Source organism: Ictalurus furcatus, chromosome 15, assembly GCF_023375685.1.
Source record: "Ictalurus furcatus strain D&B chromosome 15, Billie_1.0, whole genome shotgun sequence".
In the NCBI taxonomy this organism is placed as follows: Eukaryota; Metazoa; Chordata; class Actinopteri; order Siluriformes; family Ictaluridae; genus Ictalurus; species Ictalurus furcatus.
In genome coordinates this window covers 11,943,075-11,965,848 of record NC_071269.1, presented here as the reverse complement: position 1 = coordinate 11,965,848, position 22,774 = coordinate 11,943,075, and the positions used below count along the sequence as shown (strand labels likewise).

Sequence of the window (22,774 nt, the reverse complement as noted above, 5' to 3'; positions counted from 1 at the left end):
GACAAAGTGGCAAGGTGCCAGCCACTTAAAGTGTTAATAGCTGATTTGCACTGGTGACTGGTGAGACCTTTTACTCATTCAGCTAAGAAAATGATCTATGATGCTTTTACCACCCCAATTATGTTCCTACAAAGTGTTTTATTGCTTTTCATACAACAGGAATTTACCAACAAATAAAATGTTCATTAATGAAAGTTGTTTTTTTTAAATTATGAATTAAAGCATGACACGTTGTACCTTTTTATTTGTTTATAGTTATGTTCAATGCTACAGAACATCTGTGAAACAAGATAGTTCCTGTTATCACTTACATTATAGCAGCGTTCCCTATAGTCATTTCCTTACCAGCCTCTATTTTCTCTCTTAAAGTTAATAAAAAATTATATATATATATATATATATATATATATATATATATATATATATATATATATATATATATATATATATAAACACTGGAGACTCAAATGTAAAAACCCAAAATGTAAAATGTCTCCTCAGAGAATAAATCACCATATCAATGAGTGCAAACATTTATTTTTTAATAAGTATTCTTTATTTACTCCTGTGTGTGTGTGTGTGTGTGTGTGTGTGTGTGTGTGTGTGTGTGTGTTACCTGTAAGAAATGGATGAAGTAACACAGTACCAGTCTGTTAAGCTCAGGTAAAGCTTGCACTACGCTGATGGCTGCCTCAGTGTCCTCATAGTTACTGATGCACTGCATATAGAAACTCTGTGGAATCACAGGCTCCTCCAACTCCCTGTACCACAGCTTTAACAGTGATGCTGAGAGAGAGAGAGAGAGAGAGAGAGAGAGAGAGAGAGAGAGACACACAGCGAGAGAAAGATATCACAGGCCTGTCCATGACTCCAACCATCAAATAATACCCTCTGAATATGAGACAGGTTACATTAGATCACAGGCTCATCAGGTAACATTAGATCACAATCATTGATGATGTTGCCCTTACCAGGGACATTAGGGTCCGAGAGGTTTTCTGGAATTTTCCACTGGTCCACCTGTAATTTGAGTGCATTCACTTCATCTATGTCTCCTGGGACTCTGCAACATTAAAACACACAACGCCCATTAACAGTGTCGTGCGCACACCCCACTACACCGTTAATGTTATGGTCATAATTCTGTTTCAAGATTTCAGTTAATCAAACAAAACTGAAAAGAAACGACGTTGCCATGTTCACAGCCATGGCTCTCAAAGTAGGGGTCATGATACACCTATGCTTCTAGATGTACAGCTAGTCATGTCTTGTGATCATATCGTGGTCGAGGTGGAGAACACTACGGATAACTAGGAAAGTTGTCATCATCTGGTTATATTAACTATTAGCCAAAATGGCAATAACTTTAAACAGTAATATGACTCCAGTGAATGGACATGATGGTACATGATTGAATAATGTGCCTAATATTTGTATAGTTGGATATGGTTCATGCGCTTATCGTGTCCTGAAGGGGTCAATGGAATGTTTTTCATTCTACAAAGTTTCTCTGAGGGCAAAATGTTTTATTTACAGAAAGCGATCCACTATATTTATCCGAATCTGAGCACAACATCATGGCTCAACGTGCACATGCTTTTCATCCATTGCAGTCAAATTTTATAAAAAGAGAAATGATTTAGTGTGTGTGTCCTGATCAAGCAGGAAAGAGTGCAACGGTAATAATTCGCAGAGGCCTTGAAGCAAATAACCCTTTCAATCTGAGTGTTATTAAAAATAGCAGATGACAAATGGTGAGAGACAGATTTCCTGACAGGACGCACACAGGTGACGGGCGTCATTAAAAAGATGATTAAAGGGGAAGGGAAAGAGAAAGGGAAAAAGGGAAAGAGCGTGATGGAAAGAATATGTTTGTCTTTTTGAGCCCCACATGCCCACAGCACTGCACTCGCTGGCATATGAAAGGAAAAACTGATCCCACATTATCTCTCCCAGTCTGATCAACACAGTGTAAAGATCATCCATGTGCTCATCTCTCCATCACAACCCGGAATGAAGCTGGCGCTGTTGCATCTGTTTAGCTGTGTGTTGTGGTGAACAAGTATTGAGGCAATATCTGTTTTTTGAAATCATATCAGCTGGCCTCAAGTGAACAGCTATGCCGTGTAAACGATTAATGCTTTTGATGTTGTTACTCTTTTTGCCAAATGTCAAACAAATGGGGGTCAGTTTGGATAAACAGCTCGTGTAGGGACCACCCAGTGACCAGGGATTTCTCACAGCTTTGAGCATGTGTGAAGACTTTACAACAGTTTTACAGAGAGCGCTGTGTGTAGACAGAGGAGAGGACACATACTTGTTTAGCTGGTATAATTAACTCGACTAGACATTTGCAGAGGAGAATCTACACACTCGTTTCTTCCCTCAAGCTTCTGTGGTTTGTGCCTGTTTTTGAAAGTGATACCCCTCCCAGTTTGGGGCATACGCAGGGTTTTTCATGTTTTTATTATCAGTATTGCAAAAATCCCATAGTAGGTTCATCCCTACTGTATATTTCTCACTATTTGTTTCAAATGAACATGACTGCATGTTATTATATGTTCCTGTACCCTATTGCAGCTAAGTTTAGAATTGAACAAGCTTATTAGTTTTAATTCTAGCAAGAACCTGAGAAATGCGCTCACCCTATCTTAACCTCGTCCTTGATTAATGTGCGCTGTGCAGCTAATTACCTTTTTTTCATGGCAGCATATCTGTACTTTTATCCAATACAAATGAAAAAAAAAAACCCTTGACCTGACAAATAGCTGTTACGTGTGAGAAATGTGCTCTCAAATTTGCAGGCATGCAGGCTGCTTGAGTTGGTGTTGCATTGCCTCAGATGGTGTAGGAGTGGAAAAATAAAATGTTGCTATGTCTGTAACATAGCACCTTATTTGGAAGCTAGAAATAGCCGCAAATGAGGTGGATAATTGTGCAGTTATGGAGAAAATGCTTTTAGAAGGAAAGACCACACCTGAAACCCTACATTCCCATCTACGCCTTTCACTCCTTGTGGCAAAAAAGTCCAACTCCAAATCCATCTGTCTCTTCAAACCAAAGTCTCACACTATCATTAGTTAAAGGCGTGCCCTATGCTGCCATACGATGTTCAGGGATGCTTAAAACAGAAAAGTGTGTGCCTTATTGTTGGGAGAATATGAGTTCGAATCCCTATGATGCCACAGGCATCCATGACTGGGAGCCCAGGTAGAAAACCTGGCAGTGTTCTGTGAGTGGAAGGGATAGCATTATTCTCTCTTCCCTGTCAATCACAGCGTCAGATGGCGGATAGCACTTTCCTCCGAGTGTGTTATGCCGCCCTTTGTTGCAACGAGAGCAACGGTTCGAAAAATCTGTGGCTAGCTGGCTTCTCATGTGGTTGGTAGTTGTTGTTGTGGATGATGTGGAAGAGATGGCTGGTGGATGCTAATTGGCAGGTGACCGAGTTGGGGAGAAAATGGTAGTTGTACTTTTCCCATACTTGCTATAGATGGTGCTACAGCAATGTGTTATGTGCGTGATATGCTCGGCCCTGTCGCCTTTCTCTCTCTATCTTACCTGAAAATCCCCTCTGTCTGGGCTCCACCGAGTGCCAGAACACACTGAGAAAGCTGCACCTGCACCCAGGGCAGCTTCCTGTGAGGGAACAGCTGGCTCTGCCTCTCCATGATCTCCTCCAGAGCACTTCCGAACAGCGAGGGTGTCACTATGGCATTCCTCCCGTGATCAATCTCATCCAGGGTAGGTTTCCTCAGACCCTTCAGAGAGAGAGAGAAAGAGAAAGAGAGAGCGAGAGAGAGATACTGCGGGATGAGCACAGAATACAGAAGCCAGTGTCTCACGTTAAATCGACAAGTTGAAAACCTGATAAAATATGTATTTAATATAACATTGAACCAACATCTATATACCTATATATAACCAACATCTCATGGAAATTGGTCAATGTCCAATCCTTCAAGCAACAATATTAAACATAACAAAGTTGACAGTAACGCACTTTAATCACATGATGGACTGCTACTATCATTAGTGCTAGCATTGGAAAAATAGATAAGCTTGTGTTTCTTTTTTTTTTATCAGTTAGTTAGCACTCTTTCTAAAGATTCTAGACTTTCTAAAATCAAAGGACAAAGATTTGCATATGATGGACCAGTAGGAAGTGACCAGCTGCGTGGTGTGCTGCTAAATATAACACCTCAGTGAGAAACAATGGAGACAGTGGTGGGACGCTGATTACAGGGTGGAGACTGGAGAAAGGACAGTGAAGGAGCTGGGACACAGCTACTGCATCTCTCACTACTATGTTCCTCTATGTTTGTGTGTGTGTGTGTCTGTGGGTGTGTGATGTGTAGATCTGAGGTTACAGTAACCCGCTTTCCCCAGGCCAAGAGGCTCTCATGGAGCTTTCTTAAGGCTGATTGTTAACACATGTAGGCACTTAGACAGTGCTACACTATGTTACACTTCCGCAGTCTCGGGCCAGCCTGAACACATTATAGCCTCTTTTCTTTCGGCAGCACCATAAACCTGTGGTTGTTCTCTCCGGAAACCCCGTTTAAACCGCTGACCTTTCAGATCAACATCAAGCCAGCTCTGTTTACCTCAAGTGTGTGGATAACTTTCAATCAACTGTCCTGTTTGCCTGGAGGCCCGTCTAGCTTCATTATTGGTAAGGCCACAAGATGAACTGGTCTGAGATAAATAAATAGGTATGCCAATCCTACCTTTTTACCCCCAGTCACAGCAACTTTCTGCAGCTTGCGGTAGCAGTATTTGGCGTACGTGCTGATTGGCAGACCTGTGGAGAACATGAATAACAGAATAACTAATCAATGACAGGGCTTACTGCTGAAACATCACTATGTATGAAGCAGGGAATTGTGCTGAACTTCCCAAAGGGTGAACGAGGGAGTCATTGCTTACTGTAAGAACAGAACCCAGCTTATGTAGCGCAGGTTTTAAAAGGTGTTAACACATCTGCACAGCTCAGGGACTGGAGGAGCTGGAATCTGAATTGCATGTGTATATTTTAGTTACCCTAATGTGTGTGCAAGGTTTAGATAAAAACCAGCTTGAGCATGTTTTACTAGAGTTTAGCTGAAGCTAAGAAAAATATACCGATACGGCAGATCTCACTACAAATACACGCAAGATCAAACACACGCAAGTCAAACAGACACAAATTCTTCTGTCATTAGTGTAGTATTTGGAGTTCGGGGGAAAGTGATGCGGCATTGATGCTATGACAACACTGCTGTGAAGCGGAGTAACGTTGCGTGGATGTGAAATAACTCTCGCAGCCACAACGTTCACTTTGTAATTGGAACATTTCTGACAGATAAATGGTTAAAAGTTAACGATCCGTAGTTTGAAAATAAATGAGCTGTATTTTGCGGCGTGTACGATGGACCCTGCTAGCGTTCATGCTCGAAAAGGAAAAGATACACCACTAAAGACACATTGACTACAGAATGGCAGATTAGAGTTCAAGCTGTTTTAATATTTTAATATGGTGTGTGAGAGTCGTGTTTTCTCATGTCCTGTTCGGTGAGGAGGCATCTGACTCTGGACCTCAGAAACAACAATATCGTGTCTCAAATACATGGAGACGGAGAGAGAGAGTAATAATAATAATAATAATAATAATAATAATAATAATAATAATAGAGAGAGAGAGTAATAATAGTAATTATTACTTATTTATTCTATTATTATTAATATTATTATTATTATTATTATTATTATTATTAACACTCCTTTCAGATCTATATTGATGCATTGGCAATATTGTATGTAAACAATCATGCCAATAAAGTTCTTTGAACTTGAAATTGAGAGCGAGAGCATGTAAAGAAAAGAAGAAGACGAGACGAAAGATGAAACAGAGGAAAAGGGATGTGAAGACCTCACCTAAACCACCACATTCTACAAACAAACAATTCTTGCTGAAGTTAACAACTGTGTAAATTTTATGTTAAGGTTTGCAGCCTGTAAAAATGGCTAAAAGGAGTCACAGGAGCATTTCATTTGTTATAAAAAGGGAGTGTATGGTGAATTGAATAAGGGCCTGTTATGAAAAACAAAAGACAGACAGCAGCTGTATCAGTGTCTACTTGGTGTGGGGGGTGTGTGTGTGTGTGTGTGTGTGTGTGTGTGTGTGTGTGTGTTGGGGAGTGGGGTGAAAGAGAGTTGGGTTATGAGGAGATAAATGAGGACGACAGATTATGTAGAATGACTAGGAACTTTCCTAGACACAGAATGGACAGAAAGTGTTTTCCATTGCAGTAATTAAGGAGTCCAAGCATTACTGGACTTTGAGTTCACACCTCTGGCAAAACAGCTCTTCTGGTCGGTCTGAAGAAACAAATGGCCAGCTTTTTATAGGCTAGAATACACAAACACAGACACACCTACAGTGCACACAGGATGATTCAAAGCCACTTAAGATATGTCACAGCCTGCAAAGACAATTTGTAACCGGAGCTAGTTTGGCCTGGTTACAAGCAAAAAAAAAAAAAGATGGAGAAAAAAAAACTGCCGCTTTTACAGCTGGTGTTTTACATCAGTAGCTCTTGACTTATCAGGGCAGTGAAAACACATCCAGCACATGGGTCAGACTTTTCACAAGCGCCTGTGTCTGTTTGATCCATCTACACCGACCCCCCCCCACCGACGCTATCCTCGTACCTCCATTCCTCTTTCACTTCCTCTCACCTTTTTAAATCAACTTCCTTTTCCTAGTTCTTTTTCATTCTTCCACTCATATCCATATTTAAAAAAAAAAAATAAAAAAAAACTTCCTTTACTCCTGCCTCACGTTAAGGAGTAGTCATGTTTTCCCAGATACACATATCCTTCCCTGCCTCGCTCCTTCTCCCTCGCTCGCTCTTTGTCTTGGTTTGTTTCTCTTGGTCCTCCTCCACTTGTGTTAGTGGCCTCGAGAAAACAAAGAATAACCGACTGACACCACTACTTCAGCCAGACAAAGTGGGAGGGGTCGAGTGAGGAGATGAAGAGGGAGAAGAAAGAAAGGAGAGATAGCAAAGGACTGTTTTGCATACCAATGGTCACTGCTGTAATGGCTTTTCTTTAATCCCATAGAAGCAAAGAATCCTGGTTTTCCAATGAAGTGCTTAACATATTAAGGGAAGCATCTTTTTTTTTTTTTTCCCCACAGAACCCCTCTGACCCTGCCCCATCCACTCGCTGCCACACTACAGCCCTCCAGGCTGGCACAGTGAGAGACCCCTGCCTGAACCCCCTCTCATTGAACTGGCTCCCGATTCTGAACCCCTGAAATCTGCTCCTCTTTCACAGGCCTTTTACATTTACAGGCTTCCTGAAGCCCACAGTGCTCACTAATACTGCCATTTGTGTTCTCTGCGCAAAGTCTGTGTTCTTGTCATTTCTGTTGTTTATTGTACTGCTGCAACAAAACAATTTCTCTCAGGGATCGATAAATTACACTAAAGTACTCTCTCTCTCTATCTCTCTTTCTTTCCATCTAATGCCCACCCATCAAACCGGTTACTAGCAAGGAGTTAAGGATGAGTTGACACGCTGATGACAAACATGTGCTTGTGTGTACAGTCCATTCAGAAAATATTCATTATCTTATAAACTTTATAACACAATCTGGTTCAGTCTACAGACAATTGGCTTCTTTTTTTTTCTTCTAAATTCAGCTTAGTCGCATTCAAAACCGTTAAAATTCTTGTTATGTGCAAAGACTGTATTTGCGCATTACTGTGCCTGATTTTGTATCAATAAAACTGTTACACTAAAGCGATCATTCTGATGTTACACTGCAAGCAAAGCTTCCTGTTAACAGAAAACATTACATGGCAGATGAATTGTTTATTGCAAATATTATTACATGAAATTATTTATTATAACACTGGATTTTTATCATATTGATTTTGGTGCCGTTTTACAGAAGCAATGAGCCACTAGAGGGCGTGTGTTATCTTTAGTAAAGGGGTTTACTGTGGCTTATTGCTTTAATTGACCAACTTTAAATTAAGTTAATTAAAAAAAAAACTCTTACAGCATATCAGTGGGAATTGAGTAAAATTTTGAGGGTCGTGGAAAAAAGGCTATATACTAAAAAGAGTATTTTTGTAGTTTGATGAAAAAAGATATAAATGTCTAGAGAGACCACTGATATAGCTTACTTCATATTTTCATTCTCAAGTCAACCTGGCCTGAACATAACCTCTGCATAAAAACATAACTGTGATTAAAAATGTACTTATTATTATTTTTTAAATAAAATGATTAAATACAAATATTATATATATGTATAGAGAGAGAGAGAGAGAGAGAGAGAGAGAGAGAGTAGTACTTGTATCTAGGCTATAATCTTATGGCCCTTTCACACACACAAGAATGGTAATTTAGTAGTAATTAATCAGGAATGGGTTAAATGTAAAGCCATTCATGAGAGAATCTCCAGCAAACTCCAAGAACTCCAATCTACATCTAGCACGAACATGCTTTATAATTAATCCATGCTCAAACATTACTACTAGTCTGACCGGGTAGCAACAAATCCCCCTGCTATCATGCTAATGTTAAGCCATTTCCCAAATCCTGAAACTAACTTACTAAACGAGGGCAACGGCTGACACTTTACAACTGAGAGAACGTAGCCAGAGAATGTCACGCAGCTTTAAAAGAGACCAGAGGCAGAGCAAAGCGGCCTGAGTAAGCCAGAACCCCTGCCACACACCACTGTGACTAATCTGCCTTTGTGCTTTGAGAAAGGAGCGTTTAAAGGAGCAGTGTGTAATTTTCAGAGTGCTCTGATGCCTGTGAGGCGAACCCCAATTACAATAAAACACTGGTAAGCCTATGTCCTTGTCCTCAGCTCACTCACCTCCTCCACTGAATTAACCTTTTTATGGAAAACAGTACAGTTCTGGCTGGCGATCGAGCTAATTTATGGGCCAGAAAAATGTAAAAAGAAGCGTGAAATGAAAAAGAAGAAGAAAAAAAAAGCAACAAGAAATACTTTTAAATATTGCACCCAGCTGCAGAAAGTGCACCTTTACAAATCATCCTCTTAGCTGATTAGCAATTCGGCAGCTCATCTCAAAATGCACTCTCACGTAAAAGAAAGGAAAAAAAACCCCACATCTGTTTGATCAGCTACGAGTTTGTGCATTAGGTTCTGAGATGTGGTCTCACAGGAGTCTGATGCATCCCTAGACGCAGCTGCATGCGGCTCCGTGGTTGGTTGTTACCTCGGTGAAGCTAGTTGTATAAGAAGGGTCAGGATGACTGACAACACACTCATCCTGACTCAGCTAATTACACTCAGCTGAGCTGCAGGCAGTGTGTAGAAGTGGTGAGTAACTACATTCACACGCCATCTGCATGCTACCAAAACAAGTGAGTCTTGCATCTCACATCACTACGCTGAGCAAACTCTGAAAGGATCTTCAAATCACTTCCTGACGTGGTCAGAAACCGACTTTTAGACCTGTGTGCAGGTATACAACTCGTCTGCTCTCTCCGTCGTAAGCTGTCCCTTCGCTGTCAAGCTGACTTGCTTACTCTCCGGACAACCTGTGCAGGCTAATTACATATTATGTGCTGAACAGGAAACGTTGTTATTTGCAGCCCTTTGCTTCCAGATTGTACGAGTATAAATAGGAGACATTGGGAAAAGGGATAGAAGAAAAATTGTGTTAAAAGTGGGCTCAGCTAAAATACCCTTTCCTCTTTATTTTTTGGGTGCAGTTTATCTGCTTCCTGCTCTCTTTTTAACGGATATCTTGTTTAAGACCCCCAACTCTGACTTGCCATTTCTTCCTCTTCTCTTTCTCTCCTTCTTAATCTTTCACTTTCTCTGAGCACTCTGGAGGCGGACCAAAAGAGCGTGGGACTTGGAGATTATCTCACTGCTCTGAGCTCTAATCGTGTGTGTGTGTGCTTCAGGACATTCAAACAAACTGACAGACAGCCAGTAAACAGAGAGGAAGCTTTGTTTCTTCTCTGATGTAGGTCAGCTAGACCAGTGGTTTTCAAACTGGGGGCCGCCAGGTAGCGCCCAGGGGGCCTCAACAATTTGGTGTGAAAAATAAATTCTCACTCTCAGACAACCACACACACAATCAATTCCTAATGTAATGTAATGTAAAGATGTAAGACGTAATTATTAATAAAAAAGGAGGATATATTCAGAAGTCTGTATTTTTAATGTGTTTTAAAGACATCTTGCAAAAGGGGGGCCTCGATCAAATGTTAATGCCATTTGGGGGGCCTTGCCCTGGAAAAGTTTGGGAACCCCTGAGCTAGACCATTATTATCATCTGCAACCAGACAAAACATCGCTCAGCCAAAATCTACTTCCGTATCTCTGGACACTAAAGAAATGCTCGGCAAATCAGAGCTCGTTTTAGTTTCCAAGTTGCGGCTCAGGAAATATTTTTAGTCCCGCATACAGAGGACACGATTTTCTGTGGACCAGGAACTACTGAACAGTGTGAACTGGTCAAAAAGAAAACACACACAATGTCGGTGACATTTTTTTTTTATGTACACTGCATTTTAAATACCCATGTTTAACTAACAAGGAGTGTTTTATATCGGAGGCAGCGCAACCTCTGGCAAAGTGAAGAGATTCCACAGTAGTGATGAGTCATAAACGTCCATGGAGTTTGTTTTGTGCATGCTTATACTGGGCATGCCGTACATGGCAAGCAGCAAAACATGAGCACATGACCAAAGGTGAAATTGTAAAGGGCATCTTTACTGTATCATGATAAAGGTCAACACAAGTTTAATCTTAACCTCCTCCATGTAGTCCTGAAATGTCAGTTTCGTTACGCTGCTTCTGACAAGTCTGTTTTTACATGATTATCACGGTCCCTGCAGTGCAGCTGAAACAAACCTGGGCCTGTGGCATTCTCATCCATGAGAACAGCAGAACCCAGTCGTTCTTATAGTTTCCATAATTTAGGAAAAATTTTGGGTGACGCTTGCCTGAATTCTGGAAAACAGCCACAAAAAAAAGGCTTTGGACCAAAATTGGGTCGTTCTGCAAATAATATACTTTGAAAGCTCTACTTTAAGGAAATGTAAACCTTTTGTACCAAAACTGCATGGAAATGTTAAAAAAATGTTTTTTATCTAGGCTACTTCTGCCTGCGAAGATGATGGTGTACAAGGAGCCAGTTTAAGTTTAAAACCTTGCTGGCTACGTGTGATTTGCTCACCAAGTGAGTGAATGTCACAACTTGATTAAGTTGTTGTGTTTGGACTTAAGCCTCATCAATTCGGTTGTTAACCAGATATCAGCTGTCAAAACGTCTGTGATGCGGCTGCACACCGTTATCCATCCACCCATTGCAGTTATTATATTATATTCCCGTATACGCTTATCTTACACAGGGTTGTGTGGGAGCCTAGAGCCTATCGCAGAGACCTCGGGGCACAAGTCAGGGGACAACCTGGATGGGGTGTCAACCCACCACAGCGCACGGTCACACACACACACACACACACACACACACACACCCTCACACACTACGGACAATCTGGAAATGCCAATCAGCCTATAGCACACGTCTTTGGACTGGGGGAGGAAACCAGAGTACCCGGAGGAAACCCCTGAAGAGTGTGTGACACTGCAAACACAGGACGGAGGTGGGGTTCGAACCCCAAACCCCAGAGGTGCGAGGCAAACGTGCTGTCATACATGAAGTAAGCAGATAATCAATGCGATAACACTTATCCCATTGGAAAACGTAAAATTCTTTTCAAATGTAGCAGTAATGCTGACTTTCTCGAAGTAGATTAAGTTACAAACGTAAAGGTAAGCAGGATGTCTTTCAGTGGAATTGGAGTGAAAAGTTTAAATGTCTTTTTCTCCCTTTTCACTTTTGGAGGTAACTACTGGTGCAGTAGTAGCTCAGTGGTTAAGACGTTGGACTACTGATCGGAAGGTTCAAATTCCAGCACCCTTGAGCAAGGCACTTGACCCTCAACTGCTCAGTTGTATAAATGAGATAAACGTAAGTCGCTCTGGATCATGCCAAATGCCATAAATGTAAAAATGTGGATTTAAGATGTTATTACTTCTGGTTATGATATGTGCTAAAGAGATATTTATTTCAGTTTCCATAATATACAGTAGAAAATGTCAAGATTTTCTATGTCAAGATGAAACTTTTCCCCAGACCTTCATACATATTAGAACTATTAAAACAGAGCTCCTGTACCACAGAAATACTTCATCCACTCTTTCAACAGGTTACATCTCTACTTATGGCATTTAACTTGAGTGCAAACCTACACCTCCCACAATAAAAGGAATTTCATCTCCAGTAGCACACCACTCATGAGAATCATGTGTGCACGTAGTGTGTGTGTGTGTGCCATGCTTCACTAACATGTACCCTGTTCTTCCTCTTCTTCATTGTTCTGTTTCCTCTTCTTCCTGGACTTCGAGTTCTTCTTGTTCTTTATGTCCTGTTGTTCCACAATCCTCTGTAATACTGATAAACAAAACAAAAAAAAAACCCTTTTGAGCTCAAACATTTATCTGCAAAATATCTACACACCCTTTAACGTTCGCTCTGAAAAACACATCATCGTGCTTTGTTCCATGGCCTTTGAACTATGACCTCGAGTATTCCCGGTGTTTTATTTTTCTCCTATTCCCCAGCTTTGCATCCTGTTTGAACAGGCACGGAGCCATCTTAATTTTAGCACCGAAATCAATACTGACTTTTTATGTGCATGTACCAGTACTCTGAGCCAGACAAGCGCACCTGAGACATAAACATTCGCTGTTGGTTGTCCAAAATAGCAGAAGGGAACAGAAAAACACCGGAAGCTGAAATATACAAATTTATCAGCTACATACTGTGTGCATGCGAGAAACAGAAAACAAATGTATTAGCTACCCACTGTGTGCACTTGAAAAACAAATACATTCAATAACTATACGGTATGCACTTGAACAAGACAAGTTTAATGGCTGCCTGCCCTTAAAAAAACCCACATATCTAAAACAGCACACCTTAAAAACACATATCCATCACATCACACCTTGACATTGCACATATAGTTTATGCTCATAACCAATAGTTCATTCATACTCACTCTTCTTGTCATTACTGGGCTCCAGGTGTCTCTGAATGTAACCCTCAAGATAGCGTCTGAACTTGGGTGATGGAGAGAAGAAGGCCAGGCTGATGGCCATGAGCTCCCAGCCGGCACAGAGGCTGCTGAGGTTCAGGTTGTCCGTGGTCTGCCGGATCAGCTGGACATACAGCTCGTCCCTCAGGCCCTGCATGCTCCAGCACTTGGTCACTACATGAAGGGCGACATGGCGCCGGTCAAGGCGTGTCACTTGCCGATCGCCCATGTACGTTTGCACCAGCTTGAACAAGTCACATGCTTCTTTTTTGACAGTGCGGTCGCTCGTGATCAGCATAGGTTTCCTGATGGAAGCACTGCTCCAGGACAACATGGTGGCGATGGAGACGCGTCGGCGCAGCAGACCTCGTGTGTGCTGGTTCAGGTTCTTGGTAGCCCATGCTTCCATATCCACATCAATCGAGGGTTTGCATAGGGTTGAGTAGGGGTACTGGTAGGTGGGACCAGGGCTGGGGGTATGCACCTGGAGGATAGGCAGAGAGGAGACAGAAGTGGTGCCGTGACGAGTTACATCAACATCACTGTGGTCTTTTCCGTGTTGGGAGCGGAGGTCAGGCTGGCTTTTGGATTCCAGTGTTCCTGCCTAAGTGATGGAAGAAAGAAAGTCATTCTGAATGTCCTAACAGTACGTCAAGGCAACTGGACAAGTGTTCTCAGAGATGTTTAACAAAGCAAACCAACTGCTTTGACTTGACACCACAAAATATCTGTGGCTGTAAATAGGTTAGGTTTAGGTATTAATTAGCTGCATTAACAAATAACTAAAAATATAAAAATGTGTCAGTGGAAGTTCCTCAGAAGGACAGTAAGACAAATGTGTGTGTGACTGTGTGTGTGCGCACGTGTGTGAGTGTTGTGTAGGCGGCAGGCGATATGCTTAGTCATTCCCCTGTAACCAGAACAAACAGAACAGGATCGAAAGCCTGGAAACATCTGCACAAATTGCACTTGCTTCCAAAATACGTAACCCAATATGGAAATTAGATCACAACATAAAACGGTTCAGCCTCCCTCTCCTTCCCCCTCAGATTTCTCCATCCGTTCAGTACAGTTCAGTACTTTCTAATTCTGTCAACCCATTACACCGCACCAAATATAATCTGTTTACTTAATACTGTCTTTGATACTCTGTTCCTTGCCTTACAAAGCATACGTTCTCCTATACTGTTCAAGCGTATATCATTCCCCAGGAACGCTTCGATGGGATAGCATAGAACTTCCAGCCCACCCTCACGTCGGAGAGGCACACTGAGGTCTCATAAGAGTTACAAGATACCGCTTATCCTGTAACTGACTTATTAAAAACTTATATCCTGACTTATTAAAAATCCTTTCACTGATGAATTTGCCTGCTGTCTGTAGGGTGTCTGAAAGGGAAACTTCACTTTTGACTTCAGACTTTCCAAACTCTGCATATGTGCTTTATGCTTCCTCATTGAATGGTAAAGGTTTCATAAGCACGCGCGCGAGAGAGAGAGAGAGAGAGAGAACTATGGTTGATTTAATGGTTAATGAAGCATGTGGAATTGTGGAGCAGTGAGCCATAACAGCAGATCGCTAACACAAAGATTAAAGTTAAGACCCAACCACTCTAGCCACATTACGTTCCTGTCTTTCCTCATCACTACACCCTTTGCCTTGACTGCTTTACCTCATTTTTTGTTCATCCTTGCTTACAGCCCTTAAAGGTACTTTTTAAATTAATTTTTAAACTGATATATTCACCATGGAAAGGTCGAAACTCATGGCCAATACACTATTCTGACTTGTGACCTCTTCCTCGATAAGGTTAACACATAAGGCAGCTTTTTTGTCTTTTTCGCCCTGTCCCATTCAATCAGTCGTGGGTTATTTATTTATTTTTTTTGTTTTAGCACTGACCCCTCAGCTCTTGGCTAAAATCCTTGCTGGCATCTGTTTTGCTCCCTTTGACTCCAGACACCGAATGACGATTCCTACTCGACACATGCAGTCTGCACACAAACATCTTTCCATTGTCATATTAGCCTGGTGTTCTGGCAGCAAATAAATGATCACTTTAACTGCTGTGATGTAAAACCCACACGGCTGAGGGATTATTACATGGAAACCAATCTTCAAAAAAAATAAATAAAAAAAAAAACTCCACAGTGCACTATACAAAACCACATTACAATCCACAAGTCAACTACAAAGAGTTGTTCTTATTCTATCTTTAGTGGGAAAAAACAACAACAACAACAACAACATGTCTTCAATGATATATAAAACTATAGATAATTAATATTCTGCTTTTAGGGACATGTTAATATAAAATAGAAATATATCTAAATATCCTATTTTATTAAAGGTGCAATGGAATTTTATTAAATAACAATGGAGGATATGTAGAACTTGATAAAAAACAATGCATTAAGCTGTGCCCTTAGTAAAACTGTATCAAGACACTGAGGTAAACAGATTTGGAAAACTGACTGCCAGTCTGGAACGCTTGTTTATGTTTGGTTGGGCTTCCTGTCAGTCACTTTATAGACACTATGCTCTAAGGGCCAGTGTAGATCCTGGGGGTGGAGCTTCGTGGATATGGGCGAAATCATTCAAATATTGAACCACTGAACCAACCTAACCATTTTTAAAGTGAACATAGGTCTCTAATCTTGGGGGGGGGGGGCACCAAAAAAACAAACAAAAAAAAGGACAGAGAGACTTCACACTGCGTTCATGACCAAATGGGAACTGGAAATTTTCAGACTGTCTGAAAACCGCTAAAATTCACAAATCCACCGTCTCAGAGTTGCGATTCTGTGATGTCACTTCAACATGGCAGTGCTTATAGTGCAAAGTAAGAACAAGCAATAACAGCGTGATTTAAGGTTTTTAACACACTTTTTTTTTTAAAGTTTGTGCTTATATTTGAAATCGCTAAATACTGGGTGATACTTTGATAGCTGAAGCAGTAATTTGCTCTCTGCAAGATTTTTGATCAAACTGCAAACTCTGCAAACTAACAGTGAATTATCATGTTCACTTTAAAAATAAATTAAGCACAAACTAAAAACCTCTTTAATTCCGACGTCAGACGGCTGAGTTCACCCGCACGGATGCTCTAATGTGTATCCGCTAGTGTGGTGCTAGCTTCAGCTACTTTTGTCAGTTTGTCTGCTTTTCCTCAATGTAGCAGACTTTCCTCAGAGGGGATTAAGGATAGTAGTGGTCATTCTCTCGCAGTTTACTCGAGTGGTAGCACCTTGTCTGACCCAACCAAGGTCGCGTCCAAGAAGGGATCCAAGAAAGCCGTGACCAGATGGCCGGCAAAGAAGCCAAAACTTTTTCCAGTCCAGGAATGAGCGCTACATGTACATGGTCCTGATACAGATGCACCCTGACACCGGCATCTCGTCTGAGCCCATGGGCATCAAGCGTATCGCTGCGAGTCCTCTCGCTTGACTCACTACAACAATCACTCCAGCATCACCTCCAGGGAGATCCAGACCGTTGTTCGCCCTTCGCTTCCTGGCGAACTGGCCAAGGACGGCATGTCTGAGGGCACAAACGCCATTGCCAGCTTTGAGTATAGTGCATTACCGCAGTCATTGTGCATTGACCAGGAGTTTGGTTACTGATCAGAAGGTAAGGGGCTCCAGCCCTAGCACTGCCCATGCTGTCACTTTTGGGCCCTCGAGCAAAGCCCTTATCTCTCTCTGCTCCAGGAATGCTGGATCATGGCTGTCCCTGTGCTCTAACCGCAGCTTCCTAACAAGCTGGTATATGCGAAGAAAATAATTTCAAATAAAGGCTTATGCTTCTTTAACATGCTTCAACCTGATCACATCTGGCAATTACTCTCCGTTAGTTTTAGTGTTTTTATCCAAATTTTAGTTTCAGCTGTATCAAACACACTTAAACACAAAAACCTGTAAGAGTTATTAACGACTACAGATTTATCTTCAGACACACACACACACACACACTAAACCCCTATTGTCTACAAACAAAAAGCACTGCAGTAGGTGAAGGTGGCACTCGTTCTTTTCCTACTGTTAGAAGGGATGTTGTTCTACACTTTTCACTTTTGCAATAAAAATACTTCTGGAACCAGACCAACGCACCTACTATGGCAGAGGTAACAGAGAAAATGAAAGCGAGGGAGGAAGTTGACTTAGTGGAGGTTAATTGGTGTTAATGAATTTTCGATAACTACAGCTCGGTTGTTGTAACAGTGCTGGCTGCAAGGTTTATATTAATGCGCTTGTTATAATACGGTGTTGTTTCTATAGTAACAGCTGAGCCACAGGTGGATGCTCACATAAGTGTATTTACAAAGTGTGTACTTGTTGATATGGGGAAGTCTGCAGAATGGAGACTTCTGTAGTTTCTCAGTAACAGGACAAGGTGTATTTTCCGTCTTATTACGGTTGTCTTATTACTGTTAAAAGGTGTTATAAGTACCAACAGGAACTAACTTGACATTAAACACACCTAAAAATGAAATGAATAAAATGTGCAATGTATCATTAATTTATATATATATATATATATATATATATATATATATATATATATATATATATATATATATATATATATATATATATATATTTTTTTTTTTTTTGAATAATAAAAAGCAATCCAGCTCCTGCTCTCATTCTCTTCATCCCTCTCTCTTCATCTCTCTCTCTCTCTCTGCTTCCCTAAATGATAAGGTCTTCTCTCTTTACCACGTAATCTATCATCATCATCAATTTGTGCTGTGTAGTGGTTTTATATCTTTCTTTCTTGTTCTGCACCACTCTGAGTCCACTTTTCTTTAAAAAGCAATATATACAAGTGAAATGAAGAGATTGACAGTTAACCAAAAAGCCAGTGCCACGTGACTGCTAATTAGACTGAATGAAGCACTTTCACTAAAAGCAATCTATGAAATCTTAATCTCTACAATCACACATACATGGTTTTACTATGCTAGTGGGGACCTTGTATTGACATAATTACTAATGAAGATAAAAAAAATGCTATGCTACACCTAAATCTAACACTAACCTTAACCTCAGTAGCCAAAACCTCTTGTAGTTTTTTTTTTTAATAAAAGGTGTGTTTTTTTTTTCTAAAGAAAAAAAAGAAAGAAAGAAAGAAAGAAAAAAAAAAATGCAATTTTCCTATTTTCCTTGTGGGGAATCAGCTAAATGTCCCCACAAACTGTCAGATATTCCTATCCTTGCAAAGACTCAAAGATACAGACACACACACACACACACGTGCGTACGTTCTGGAATGGAACACTTGCTCCCTCTGAGACGGGAAGCTCTTAGTCCCTCACTACTGTATTGTTTCCACAGAGACCGGATGTAGACTGTTGTTTTGCTTTTCCATTCCAGCAAACTAACTGAGAAACATCGTGACTACGACGCAGACTGAGGCAAAAAAAAAGGCAGGACAGACAGAAGGAGTGAAAGCAAGAACAATAAAGGAATAATCCAGCATTTTTCAATGTAATCTCTAGCCACCATACCTGCAGCGATTATCAGAGGAGATAATTTTGTTGTGTTCCCCCCCACCCCACACTGAGAATAATAACACAAATTATGAATCTACAACCAAATAAGATGTCTTTGCATGGCATGCAATAATCTGTTCTTATAAAGTTTATAACACTGGAGCAATTCAAGAAAAAGTCAATCTGGTATCCATAATTTCTAGCGGCAATGTGGGATCAGTCTCAACTACACTGGCAATGCATAACCACAATTGATTCCCTCTGAAAAGGGTCTCTCAAATCATGAATGATAGTCATTTAGAGATTAACTTTCAATGACTTTTTGCTAGGGGAATTCATTAAAGCGTTGTATGAAAATATGTATGCCACATAAATGTTTATTGGTGGAATTCACCAACTGAAAGTCACCTTCGACTTCTAAGTGACTTTCCAATAAACAGGTTTGCTGTGTGTTTCTCAGTACAGGCAAACGTGCCAAAATGTATGTCCATGGTAATAACACAGACATTACTATCCATATAGAAATCACTGGAGCATTTATTTAAATTAGTGTAAACATATCATATTGTGAAAGAAAAAAATGCAGTGATAAGAAGGTGCAAGAGAAATGATTATATCCCACTGATTTCTAAGCTGTTAAAAGGCGTCATGGAAACCATGTAAATGTATTAAAACAGAGTACATGTTCATGCATCCGCAAACTTTCATATCCTACCTGTGAGGGTGATGCAGGTGGCTCTGGAGAGGACAGGCTAGTGTGAGATGCTTCACTCTTCTCCAATGAGTCCACCCTCTCGTATGTCCTCTTCTGCCCCCCTGCTAATCCCTCGGTTGACGTCAGCGCTGCATCTCCGTGTCTGCTGTACAGGGAACGCTCGCTGCCCAATGCATCCTCGCCTGAGCCTGAAATTGGTCCAGGCAGTGTCTTGCTCTTCAGTGAACCTTCTGAGCTCATCAAAGCCACCTTCATCTCAGCCATCAGCTTGTCATTGAGCTCGCTGCCACTTCCCGCCCCATGCCCTGGCACTGCCCTTCTGCGGTTCTTCCGGCGCAGACTCGGCGAGGGCCCCGTTGAGTAGCCCGAGTCCTGGTAAGTGACAGTGGAGGGTGGTGGGTACTCCTGAGATGCCAGACTGCTCTGACGACTGTGCCACGGCTGCTTCTTCTCCACGGAAAGCTCCTCTTTTGGGCTCTCTCCTGGCTGGAGGTCCACATTCACCATGTGCTTGATGCATTCGCGCCCAGCCGCACTGTACTCCCCAGCCGAGGGATGACGCTTGTGCTTGGCTTGGGGGAACTGGAGAAGTTTAGGGGGTGGAGCCAATCGCGGCATGCTGTGCGTCGGTCTATAGGGGTCGTGGGTCAAGTAGTCGGCTCCTTCCACCTCCATGTCAGCTGGTGGTTCATCGTAAATGGGTGGATCCGAAGCTGGAGGCTCATCGTAGATTGGCACAGGGGGCGTGGCTGCGTACTGAGGGGAAGAAGGGCGGAGAACGTTTGTAGATGAGGGGGCACCAGAGCTGGGCATCACCAAGCTGAAGTTGCCACTGTCGGCCTTCTTGAGGAGATGACAGGACTGTTTGGGGTCCATCTTGCCGAAGGAGGCAGTCCTGTTGGGGTATGTGGGGTTAGGAGAGGGGTTGTTGCTGCCGGACAGGTTCAAATGAAGAACGGGGCGGGGGCTAGCAGGGGTGATGTGCTGGTTCCTGCCACTGCCACTCACTTTCACCAACATGGCCGCCTTGGAGCCTGGAGCAGGCTGCCATCTCGGATTTGGCTCTCTGAAACATACACGGAAAGATAGAAACGTAAAAACTCAGTATCACACACCCCCACACACACAGTTGAAAAACTATGCTGTTATAAGATTACATTTCCGATGCACTACACTAATGGAGCAAACAGCTATTATTAGACAACATGAAATCCAAACCAACCCTGTTAGTTCAAGTCTGCTGCTGTATTCATAAAGACTGTCCTGTGCTGATCCCTGGACTCATATTCACAAGCGCATACTGAACATCCTTTCAGCACACCGTTAAACTTTACGCTTCTACACCTATATACAGTAATGATTTATAACCGCACTATCTGGTATCACCCAGAAGAGGATAAGTTCCCTTTTTGATTCTGGTTCCTCTTAAAATTTCTACCTCATAGCAAATCAGGGAGTTTTTCCTTCCCGTTCTAATCTCTGGTTCGCTCGATAGGCATCGAAATCTACATACGTGTTTCTGTAAAGCTGTTTTGTCACAACGGCTAGTGTTGAAAGTGCCGTACAAGTAAAATTACAGTGAAGTGAAATGGCTTACACTTCATAACTGTATACTTACACATACTGTATATGGGAGGTTTAGTTGACAAATCCGTATCAAATTCAAGACCTTGATGCTCACCTACAAGACCTTGTCTGGAACAGCACCCCCCTACCTCAACACTCTCCTGAAGGCTTATGTTCGATCACATAATCTGCGATTAGTTAACGACCGACGCTTAGTCGTGCCTACTCAGTGTGGCTCAAGGTCCCTTTCCAGAACCATCACACTAACTGTCCCTCAGTGGTGGAATGAACTTCCAACCTCAATCTAGACCACAGAATCTGTCACTATAGTCAAAAAACAGCTAAAGACCCACCTCTGCCGTGAGCACGTAACTAACCCCTAACATGCCAACCCCACATTATCCTAAAAAACATCAACAACAAAAAAACGTACTCTTACACCTCTACTCTGCGCACTTTGCTTTTCTAGAACTCAATTAAAAGATCTTGTATGGTAGCACTACTTCTCCGCTTGATATAGCTCTTTGCTTGTATTTCCTCATTTGAAAGTCACTTTGGATAAAAGCCTCTGCTTAATTAATAAATGTCAATGTAAATGAAAGTGGCAACTCAGTGTGTAGCACAGAGTCCAGATCTTTCTACGTTTTTCCTTATTATACTGCATGTCAAAACTGTGCACTGATACAGCTGATCATATTGCACTAACTACATTAAACTATGCAATCCTTCAATCATGATAATAATATCAATGCCTTTCTGTTGTGCTGTGTTGTATCCCACATCACTATCTCATGCTTATTAAATAAATGTGCCTTAATCCAAACTTGTCCGTATCTAACACAGAGGAATGCTTGGCTGAAATGCCAGTCCTGGCACTGGGTCTAAAACACATTCTTCTCTCTCTCTCTCTCGATCACACTGCCGCTGGGAAACACCAGTGTAGGCTCTATTACATGGAAAAATGGATGGAGGGGAGATGAAAAATATAAATAAACAACTTTGGGTGTGACTATATACTGGTATGATGTCTATAGTTACACTACTAGCCTTCTATGCATATTAGTGTACATAATAACATATTATGGCATATTATTAGTGTCATGTGGAATTCGATGTCTTTAATGTAGAAAATGATCAGCTGCAAAGCATAGTATTAGATTGAACAGTTTTCACACACAGTATAAGGTATAGTTTGTGCTTTCCCGCATGGTGTTTTTTCACATGTTTTGTACATCACAAACGCTCATACAGTGAAGACTGAAACGGCAGGCGTAAATATGACACGCGACAAGCTCGTTACTTCTTAACATGACACGTGAACATTCTGTAACGTGTTCTCTCTCGCTCGGACATTTACGACTCCTGAAGCTTGTACTGTGCTTGTTAGACAGATATGGCATATGTATTGGATGTTTTTAAAAAAATATTTTTTTTAACAAAACAGAAAGTGTACTCCTGTGACGGAGTGCATCTCAGTCGTACTTCACCCCTCGCTCTCTAACACACACCTTATACAACTGTTCCAGAGAAAGGTGAGGCTTAAAGAGAAAAACAGGCTCTTATTGTATTGTTCCTCAAACATAATACTGCATTATAACCATTCCACAGCACACGCACACACACCCATATAACACATGAAAACATCACACGCACATACACGTGTAAAAAAAACAAAACAAAAAAAAACAAAAAAAAAAAAACACTGGTACAACACTCACGTTTAACTCGACATCACACACACAGAGAGACACACGCACACACACCATGATCGTGCAGCTACATCTATTAAAACAATACAAACTATGATTACTACAGTGCGTGTGTGTGTGTCTTTTGCACGTGTC

General features: G+C 41.4%; 1 protein-coding gene across 2 annotated transcripts in view; it reads right to left on the bottom strand.

The window, feature by feature from the left end:
- arhgap46b (Rho GTPase activating protein 46b) overlaps window positions 1-22,774 on the bottom strand; it is a 97,767-nt gene that overhangs the window by 3,161 nt on the left and 71,832 nt on the right. The window contains exons 3-9 of one of the 2 annotated variants that reach the window (XM_053642542.1): window positions 19,365-20,430; window positions 13,120-13,759; window positions 12,405-12,509; window positions 4,731-4,804; window positions 3,562-3,761; window positions 972-1,063; window positions 617-786 (exon numbers count right to left, since the gene is read on the bottom strand). In XM_053642542.1, the coding sequence (XP_053498517.1) occupies window positions 617-786; window positions 972-1,063; window positions 3,562-3,761; window positions 4,731-4,804; window positions 12,405-12,509; window positions 13,120-13,759; window positions 19,365-20,430 (2,347 nt within the window). The remainder of the gene's footprint in view (window positions 1-616; window positions 787-971; window positions 1,064-3,561; window positions 3,762-4,730; window positions 4,805-12,404; window positions 12,510-13,119; window positions 13,760-19,364; window positions 20,431-22,774) is intronic. The other variant, XM_053642543.1, reaches the window with a different exon arrangement.